This window comes from Lactuca sativa, chromosome 5 (assembly GCF_002870075.4).
Source record: "Lactuca sativa cultivar Salinas chromosome 5, Lsat_Salinas_v11, whole genome shotgun sequence".
Lineage (NCBI taxonomy): Eukaryota > Viridiplantae > Streptophyta > Magnoliopsida > Asterales > Asteraceae > Lactuca > Lactuca sativa.
The window spans coordinates 310,413,706-310,424,714 of record NC_056627.2 but is presented as its reverse complement, the minus strand read 5'-3'; the positions used below and the strand labels follow the sequence as shown (position 1 = coordinate 310,424,714).

The following is an 11,009-nucleotide window of genomic DNA, read 5'->3' as shown; positions in this document are numbered from 1 at the left end:
AGTTTTACAAATCAAAGACACATAAATACTTATGAATTCACCAGCTTTATTGTTGATACTCACTTTCAAAATAACTTGTATTCTCAGGTCACAAATAGACAGGTACGACGACCAGGTTTTGTGAGACGGAGCAGTCAAGACTCGTCTTTTATTTTGACTATTCATTATGTTGTTTTATACTATGAAAGAACACACTTGTAATTAAAATTATACTATTAATGTAATGGATGATGTTGTTGCTTGTTGACTACTTTGCATTGTTGTGATACTTTACATGACGTCCTCCGCCTCAGAACGTTTCCGCCGTTATTGGTTTTTGGGGTGTGACATCTTTTCTCAAGCTACTTCAATCTATAAGATTGATCAGTAACACTTGAATTTCCAGATGAAGATCCAATTGCTTGAACATTTGGTGGAGGAGTACTATTTCCAGTAATACATGACCAAAGCTCCTCATCCAGCCCGTTTAAGTAGTCTTGCATGCGATCAGCCCACTGATCATTGTATTCAGGGATGAGTAGTTGAAGATCCTAGCAGATGAGAATATGATGTCATTGAGTTCAAGTTGAAATTAGCCATGAACGTACGGATGAATTTTTCAGAAAAACTTAACACCCCACTCCCGAGTTGAAGCAAAGAAAAGAAGAGAAAAGAAAAGAAAGTAAGGAGAGAAAAGAAGAGAAAAGAAAGAAAAACAAATTTATCTTTTGTGCTCCTGAGTTGGAGAGAAATGGAAGAAAGTTAAACATTTTATACTTTCTTTTCAAATCCTCCCAAATCGAAAGGGAAGTTAGGAAGGAAAGTGATCCTTCTATTTCCTTCCACTTCCTTCCTTTAATGAAACTCGGGAGCATCAATCTCTCTTACTTTCCTCTCATTTCCACCCATTTCCTTTCTTTTCTCTCCTTAAGTTGAACTCGGGAGCGGGGTGTAAGAGTTTTTGAAAACAAATAGCTGAAACAATCAGAGATTTCAAATAGAACACTCGATTCAACAAATCAGTTGCAAAATCAAATCACAACTTTAGATCAATAATGATTTTCAAAACAAAAGGTGTGGAAATTTTTGAATCCAAAAATTGATTCAAAAAACTTTTGATTCAGAATGAAAATCAGATCGCAGAGATATGATTCCTGCTGTGATACCAATTGTAGTGGTGTTGATTATGATGACATGTGAGAATTAGTAAAGATCTAGTGAATCATCATCTAAACTCAAGAACACAAGGAGTAAATAAATCTCTGTAAGCTCATATTAGATCTAGAAAGGATATACAAATAGGTTTGTATAAATTCTCTCTCTAGTCTAACATTCCATAATGATCATTCTAAATATGAGTGCCACTCACTTCCTATTTATAGGAAAAATAACTCATTTACACATCAATAAGAGTAAAACACAAATACATCCAAGCGTGACTTTGCACCCTAATACACATAAACATAATGGAAACTAGACTAATCATGATTAAACGAGGCAAACTAAATGTGTAGATGTGGATCCTTGCTCCAGTCTCTTTATCCTTTGATATCTAGTTGAATTCTGTCCTCAAAGGGGTCTTGGAAGGGTATTTTTTCGTTAATAGTCGCAACCTTCAGCCCTCTCCCCCCTCGAATCGACCTAATGTCCAAGATATATATAGTTACCAAAAATCTCGACACCACGATGTGGTAAGGTACCACACCGTGGTCCTCAGGTTTATCCCGTATTCTCCAAGTCGGCGTCAAGAATCGCGAAGATTCCATTCACCACGTCGTGGTGATTGAAAAGCCGACTTTTCTCAAAACACGAAAGTCATCTGAGATTGTGTCTAGTTTTCAGATCATTTTGAATCTCATCAATCGAAGTTACGAGTCATGATATATGGTCAAAATACTATGGAGGGGTCAAGTTGTCTAACAACATCCTTCTTGTGTCTTCTTCTTGCCTAAGCTCGCATTTTCCTGCTTCCAGCTTCCATGTTGCTTCTGAACATGTCTTTTATGCTACATAACAAATATTAAACATAATAAGTACCTTTTGTTCTATAATAAACCTAATTATAGCTAAAAGTATTAAGATATGATGTAATATATATATATATATATATATATATATATATATATATATATATATATATATATATGCATGATTCTGGACCAATCATTTTATATATTTTAGTTATTTTGTTTTCACTATCTATTGTGTGCATGTATGATTGATTCTGGACCAATCATTTTAGTTATTTTAAGAAAATAATTAATGCGTATTACATGTTGAAGATATTATGGATATTAATTACATCTTCAGCATTTAATATGCATTAATTACTTTCTTAAAATAACTAAAATGATTGGTCCAGAATTAATCATACATGCACACAATAGATAGTGAAAACATTTGAACCTAACTCTCTCTCTCTCTCTCTCTCTCTCTATATATATATATATATATATATATATATATATATATATATATATATATATATATATATGCACTGAACGAGTTAGGTCATCATGGACTATTGACTTGAGGGTTGACTTTCGTCGACTTTTAGGGTTTGGTCATGTTATTGACTTAGGAAATCATGGAGGGGTAAAATGGTCTTTCACCCTTTCCGAGAGTTAGTAAAGGAATAGTTTAACATCCTTGGAGTTGTTATTCTAAATTGTTAATTAAAAATGATTATAACATATGTAGGCGGAGTCTAGGCCTACCGTTGAGTACGAGACATACTTGCTTACTTACGAGGTGAGTCTTCTCACTATACTTACCTAAGTGGTAATACTGTGGGATAGTGAGGGTCTTAATTGAGTTATTGACCGGAGGGTCTTATGTGCTTATATTGAGTTATGTGATATCATGCATTTTGTCTTTGTAATTTATGTTGTATATTATTTTGTGCCTTATTAAGTTAGGACCGGAGGGTCCAAACCAAGTTGTGAGACCGGAGGGTTCTCATTGAGATACCGAACTGGAGGGTCCAACTCGAGTTGTGAGACCGGAGGGTCTTCACTGAGACACATGACCGGAGGGTCCTTATCGAGATATAGTCATGAGATGCTAATTATTTGTGTGTGGTATTTTGGGGAATTCACTAATCTTCGTGCTTACAGTGTTTTGTGAAATATGTTTCAGGTACCTCTCAGGATCGTGAGGAGGCACCAACATGATTGTACATGCCAACTTGAGATTATGTTTTATGGATTATGGGACATTGTCAAATATTTTGTTGTCTTGTGTTTTGAACAATTTATAAATTTGGGTTTGAGAAATGTGAAACTGTGTTTTGTATGGTTTTAAAAATGAAAATTTTATTTGAAAATTTTGAGCGTTATATATTAAGAAGAAAAGAAAGCATAAAAGTACATTGAATGATCGATGCATTTATATATTGAAGATTGCCTTTATATATAGGTTTAGAAAAACGAAAAAAAAAAGACAATGAAAGCCAACATAAATATCTAAAATCTAAGAATAAAATTGGCTAATTTATATAATCTTGTTGACCATCCTAATTTTGTGAAAATTCAACATTGCTTATATTAAAATGGAATTATACTTAGTAGATAGTACGATATATTAACTTAATATTATGTACTTTTAAAACATATTTCTCGCAAAAACTAAGTTTTCATAACAACTTAGAATACTCTAATTCTATTAATAGAAATCAGTATAATTTCTAGGTAAAAATCATCTATAGCTATCAATATCAATTACCACTATAACAAATGTGTCTATAATAACCCAATGAAAAATTGTGTTGAAAATTAATAACTAAATTAGACATATAAATCACTTAGTAAGGCTTCAAATAGTCTCAAGAAAGATCCGATCTCTTGTAATTATAGCTCCAACAACCAATTTAGCTATATGAATATCATACTTCGAACCATGACTTGCATAAAAAACTTATTTTTGATGAATTATATAAACTTCGACATATAGATGAGTTGAAACCATAAAGTAAAAAAGATATGATACACAAAGGCAATAAGTATGTGGAGAGAACAAGGTACACAATTAGTGGGATTTAAGCTGTAACTAAAGCGATAAGCATGAGAAAGTTTTAATCTACACCATGATTGGTGATCATCATAGTTTTTGTTGACCCATGAATAAGGTCAACATAATTTAAACTCCTCGAACAAAAGTCATAATCACATTTCATTTAAATATATTTGGAACCTTTTTATCTCTCTCTCTCTCTCTCTCTCAAATATATATATATATATATATATATATATATATATATATATATATATATATATATATATATATATATATATATATATATATATATATATATATATATATATATATTAGACGAATGTCCGCGCGTTGCGTAGAAACACCTATACAGTTGAAGTTTTTACAAATATATGTTTTTTTTAAATATAGAACTAACGATATTGTTAAATTTGATATAATAATTCGTATATGTCAAATTAATATAATATATTGATTATTTTGAATTATATGATAATATATTAATCTATTATAACTGCATAATCTCAATCATTTGAATGACTTCTACCCGCGAGTTACACATCAATAAAATTAAATATAAGATATGGTTTAATGTTATTTATAGTTGTTGTTATTGTTAATTAATTTTTTAAAATTTATTTACTTAATGTTTTAATTTTTATCATTATAATTATTTAAAACATCAAACTGTTTTTTGATTTTGAAGGTAACAATATAATTTTTTATATAGAGTTATTTTTAACTATTTTATTGAAAATTATTTTAGGCTACTTATTTGAAAACTTTTAAAGATTATAAAAATATCTTTAGGAAATATTTTAGTTAATTTGAGATTACAATTTAGTTTTTTGCATTTATCACTACAATTTATCACTTTTAACTATTTACAAAATATTCTTTGGTTTTTAAGTGAAATTGAAAATTATATTTAAGTTGACATTGTAATGTTATATTGACATTAACAATTTAAGTATTTTGTCAAAACTGTTCAAAAGTTGTAGCTTTAAACTGATAATGGTTTGCATACAACAACATATTAAATCTAATATGTTAAAAGTTAAAGACATACATTTATAAATAGAAGTAAATATATTATTTTAAAAATTACGTTTAGTATATTTATGATTACACTTTAGGTTTGATATTTATTTTACCTTATCAACCAACTTATAATCAATATTAGAAAGACACTACGCTTAATCAATTTTAACTATTTACAAAATATTATTCGGGTTGTTTAAGTTAAACTATAATTTATATTTAAGTAGACCCTATAATGTTATATTCAAATTAATAATTTAAGTATTTTATACAAATTGTTCCAAAATTGTATCTTTAAAATGATAATGGTTTCCATCCAACAATATATTAAAACTAATAAATTAAGTATAATATGTTAAAAGTTAAAAAACACAACTTTATAAGTAGAAGTAAATATATTATTTTAATATTAAAATCTAGTTTACATATAATTATACTTTACGTTTGATATTTATTTATCATTATTAACCAACTTATAATTATTATTAGAAAGAAATTGAAAAGTCATGGGAGTTTCAAATGAATGTGGTGAAAGGAAAAATGTTTCCTTTATAATATAGTATGATATGGTATGATATATATATATATATATATATATATATATATATATATATATATATATATATATATATATATATATATAGGTGAGATTCATTGAAAACTCATAGTTTTCCAATACCCGAGAACTAAAGGTGGAGCGTTAGATCAAAATTAACTCATTAAGGACATAATCTTCATCTTACCAATCTCATTTAATGTTTAATTTTTTGTGTTATTGGAAATATCACTAAAAATGTATAAAAATTAACATAATTAATTAAAACTTTGGATTTTGTTATAAAAATAATAATTTTCGATTTTTTAAAAAAATGCATAGTTCTTAATATTTTTAGAAAACATAAGTTTTTAAAAATGATTTTTTAAAAAAACTGCAATTTAAAAAAATAGTAAATAAAAAAAAAACTAGAATACTTAAAAAAAAACTATAATTGTTAACCAAAAAAACCAATATTTTAGATGCATATATGCATATTTATTATACTACAATATTCATAAGTAAATAATATAAAAAACATATTTTTATTTACTATCTATAAACATAATAGTACAAATATTATATTCGATACAAAATAAAATCTAAAAAAAAAAACAAAAAATACTACAAATTTTAAAAGCATTTTCATTTAGTCGTGTCAAGATTTTCATATTTTCTTCAATTTATCACTTTTCACCTCTTCAATATTTTCCACAAATTGTTCCAAATCTACAACACAAAAAAATTGATTAATGCAAGAACACTCACAAAAATACATACGTATATGTCATGTATGATTTACATGCGATTATATCATGAAAGATTCACATGTGATTATATAATATGATATTCACATGAGATTGCATCTTTTAAGATTCAAATGTGAATATTATAAGAAAAATTTTTAAAAACTAACGAAGAACACTTAGACAAAATGCATGTGTGCATATAGACGTAATTATATGTGATGTACATGTAAATCACATAAAATTTATATGTGAATTACATGTGAATCACATATACTTCATATGTGGTTCACTTGTGATTTACATGTGACTCACTTGTGATTTACATATGAATTACATGTGAATTACATGTGATTCACTTGTGAATTACATGTGATTCATATATAAATTACATATGAATCATATATAATTCATATGTAGTTCACTTGTGATTTACAAGTGAAATACATGTGATTCATATGTGAATCACATGTAATTTATATGTGATTCACTACTGATTTACGTATGAATCACATATAGTTCAAATGCTCAAAAGTTGTTATTGTCTTCGAGTTAGTTTAAGATCAATGTCAACTAGATCATAAACTTCTCTAGAGAAACCACATCAAAATTCTAACTCTAGGTGTGGTTTCTCAATTCTTTCTAAAATAGGAACAAATAGATATTGTAACTTTTGTTTTTTAATTAAATGATGTTATATTTTCGATGGTTGTTGAGTTTATCCTTAACTGTGGTTAAACCATTAACCGCATAAGACCATCCTACAATGAAGTTGTTTTCTGTAATAATGTAAATTTTTCAAACCAAAATTTTCATTTTCCAAACACACAAAAACTCATATTATATCTCAAAAACATAATTGTCTCAAGTTTCAACACAATCCACATAAAAATTTCATTATCCCAAAATCATCCACATAATCTCGCATCGGTGTGTACAATCAAACCGGTGCCTTCCCGTGATCCTGAGAGGTACCTGAAACACATAACACATAACACGATAAGAACGAAGCTTAGTGAGTTCCCCAAAAATACCACACATATCTCATTAACCTCTCATGGTTATACTCAAATAAGACCCTCCGGTCAAGTGTCTCAGTGGAACCCTCCAGTCCCACAACTTGGGTGGATACACAGCACAAATCACAAAGATATCACAATACTCAATATAACACATAAAACCCTCCGGTCACACAAAGATTACCACTCTAGGTAAAGTATAATAAGAAGACTCACCTCGAAATAAGCAAGTAATAATCTCGTACACGAATCTCGAACTAGCCTCCGCCTAACACATTAGATAAAAATCTCTAATTAACACTTAAATCACGACTTGAAATAAACTAGGTTATTCTCTCTCTCAAACTCTTGGAATGGGTAAAAGACCATTTTACCCCTCCATGGTTCCCATACTCCCTGCCTTGACCAAACCCTAAAGTCAACAGAAGTCAACACTCGAGTCAACTGTCCATGTTGACCTGACTTGCCTAGTGCATCTATGTGACTCGCTGAGTCCCCTTTGTTCCTTCAGATCATCGTGAAACCCCAACTTAACTCATTGAGTTGTCCCATCAACTCGTCGAGTTACCCATGTCCAGACTCATCGAGGAAAACCCTAGCTGACTCATCGAGTCAGCTCGTTGACTCGTCAAGTCCCTTAAATCAAATCCTCATTTAAACATTTTAAGTAAGATCTAACCCTCCAAACTCTAGATCTAGCCTCCCAAGGTTCGAATTTCACGTAAAGCTTCAATCTTTATGTTTATGCATGGCATATTGGCTCCATAATGCCAATACAAGCTCTAACTAAGGAGTTTAAGCACAATAACTCTTTCATAGCTAGATAAAGTTGGGACCTTTGGACTCTATGGACCTCACAAAGTCTAGATCTGATGTATCAATGCTTGGAAAGCACAAGTCATACCAAATCTCAAGGAAATATGGAAAAATCCCCAAAAGTTCCTCATTAACAAGATCTAAACAAAATGACGAGCAAGGTGATGACCTTTACCTTCCAACATAAGCTCCAAGTGAATGAATACTGGATCTCATAGCCTTTCCTCGTTCCTTGCTTGAATCTCACTTCTTCTCTTCCAATGATTCATCAAAACACTCAAATATTAGCTCTATCACTCTCTCTTAGCTCAATGGTTGATTAGGGTTTCACACAGGGGAGTTGGGTAGCTGGTGAGGCGGAAATAAGGACATATGTTCCTTTAAATAGGTCCCAACCCCAGAGATTTAGGGTTTCATCTCACAGTGCCTACACGGTGAGTCGGCTCTCTGACTCATCGAGTCGGTCTTTAAACCCACGTGCTCAATCCAACTCACTCGACGAGTCAAACACCCAACTCGTCGAGTCACTAATTAAATAAATAAATAAATAAATGAAGTACCTGGGAGTCGGGATGTTACATTTTCATTTGTTAAGAACGTTATGGTAATCTCCCATACAACAACATTCTTTTTTGATGCATCAAAGTGATGTATATATGATTCCCTTATCGTGTTCCCTTTATCACCCTTAAAAAATATTTTATGTTCCATTATTGAAAAGATATGTTTATATAAGTTAAAAGGATTTATTATAGGACTAATGAAGCACTAGAATATGGTTTGTTAACAGTGATGTCAACAGTGTACTTTGTCAATTTACAATAAGAAATTTCATAGCATGGCTCTACACCTATGGAAAATGTAGGTGTGCTAGTTGTAGCTGAAAGGTCAATGTTTGGAGCTTGAGTCAAAGCAACTGCAGATGTTAAAGGAGCATGGTAATGAAAATACTAAACCTTATGTTGTGAGGAAAAAAGAAAGTTAAAAGTCAAAACTCTAATATTAGATCGAGAAATGAATAAACAGATAATGAATGTAGTAATTGTACCTTTCCAGATGTAAAATTAGGGATTTTGAATGAAGCAATAGTCTTTGTTAAGGGAACAAACTCCATGATTGTTAATGTCGTATCAATCTGTTGTATTTAGTGTAACAATGAAGATGATGCACCGTATATGAGATTAAGGAAGTAGGAAGTAAGAACTAAGAAGCATACATTTGGTTGTGTGTCAAATTTGACATCAATTAATGTATTATTGTATTTGTGTATTACTCCCACATCTCCACTTGATAGACCACCTTTCTTTGTTGCAGTTGAATTAAGTACATGCAATCAAGTAACACAACAGATTGATATGTGTATACACTTGCCCATGTGATTTATGGTTCAACAGATAACTATCTAGATGTTCAAAGGGTCTAAAAATAGTTGCCATTAGTATTAGGATTTACATCTACATTACAGGATAAAGCATGATTTAGAGTTTCATTTTTCAAGATTTGACAAATATAGCATTTTAGGCTTCTAATACATCATCAATTAGTCATGAAATGGAATGCCATTTAATCTCTCTGATTCCTAGTGTCATATTATCACCTCTATTCTATTTACTTGGATGACAATTGACATATCTTCCTATAAAACATAGACCAAGTTCATTGCACGTTACTGAAGCTTAAAAGTTAAAGCAACAAACCAGTACCAATGATTAACATCAAGGTAGCGAATCAGAGACATTTTAAAACATATAATGAAGAAAAATAGATATTTTAACATCTAAGGTATCAAGTTTTTTTTTTTCAAAATAAACTCAATAGGAAACATAAAATCACGAAATGGATTCATTTTTACAGTAGTTTGTTTATACCTGATGAGGTGGAGCGGAGGAGCTGCCAACTGAGGCGGACGATCTGGTAGCCAATTGAAGATTCATTTTATGGGGGAAGACGATTGACAACGACGAGATTAACTAAAATTGTAGTGGAAAGGGATATATATATATATATATATATATATATATATATATATATATATATATATATATATACACACACACACAAGCGATCATGAGTTTGACCTAGAGAACAAATTAGATTTGATTGTGAACTCTCTCTCTCTCTCTCTCTCTCTATATATATATATATATATATATATATATATATATATATATATAGAGAGAGAGAGAGAGAGAGAGAGAGAGTTCACAATTTCATTATAGCTTTTTGATTTTAAAGAATGCAATTGGTCTAATTGATGTAACCTTCTGTCGTTCGAAATATACACAAGCGATCATGAGTTTGACCTAGAGAACAAATTAGATTTGATTGCATTAAACTTTTGCAAATCGTTTGAACTCGTCACCCTAGGGTTTGCCACTACAGATTTCAGTAGGCAGAGAACGAAGGATATTTTAGTAGAGATTCTCCGAATACAAAAGACAACGACATCGATCGCCAATGGTGGAACCTAGGTTACGTTAGAAAAAGTGATAGAAAGAGGGGAGAGAGATCGGTGAGAGAAACTAAATAAAGACTGGTAATTAGTCTGATTTTCAGGTAAATAAGTTTTTATTCCAATATTTCCCTTGATATATTCTTAAAAAGTCCTAAATGCCATTGGAATTAATTATAATTACAATCATGCCACTACTGATCCAAGTCTTTCTTTTTTTATCTAACGCTCCACTTTTAGTTTTCGGGTTTTCATTAAACTATGAATTCTCAAATGATTATATATATATATATATATATATATATATATCAGGTCCAGTTCCCGTGATGACTCAAAAAATGGTAAGGACTGCGAGAACAATTCTCCATCTCCCATTTTGTCAAAGGCACACACGTCAAACCCAATATTTGGGCGTGATGCGTTTGCAT

At 30.5% G+C, this 11,009-nt stretch overlaps 1 protein-coding gene across 1 annotated transcript; it reads right to left on the bottom strand.

Annotated features, from left to right (window-relative positions):
• Positions 1–341: 341 nt before the first annotated feature.
• LOC111890741 (mitochondrial outer membrane protein porin 2-like) lies at positions 342–9,450 on the bottom strand (the record flags this gene model as incomplete). Its single annotated transcript, XM_023886826.1, has 5 exons — positions 342–530; positions 8,709–8,816; positions 8,888–9,079; positions 9,154–9,264; positions 9,346–9,450. Coding segments are annotated over 5 exons (705 nt in total), but the record flags the coding sequence as incomplete, so codon positions are not given.
• Positions 9,451–11,009: the final 1,559 nt, after the last annotated feature.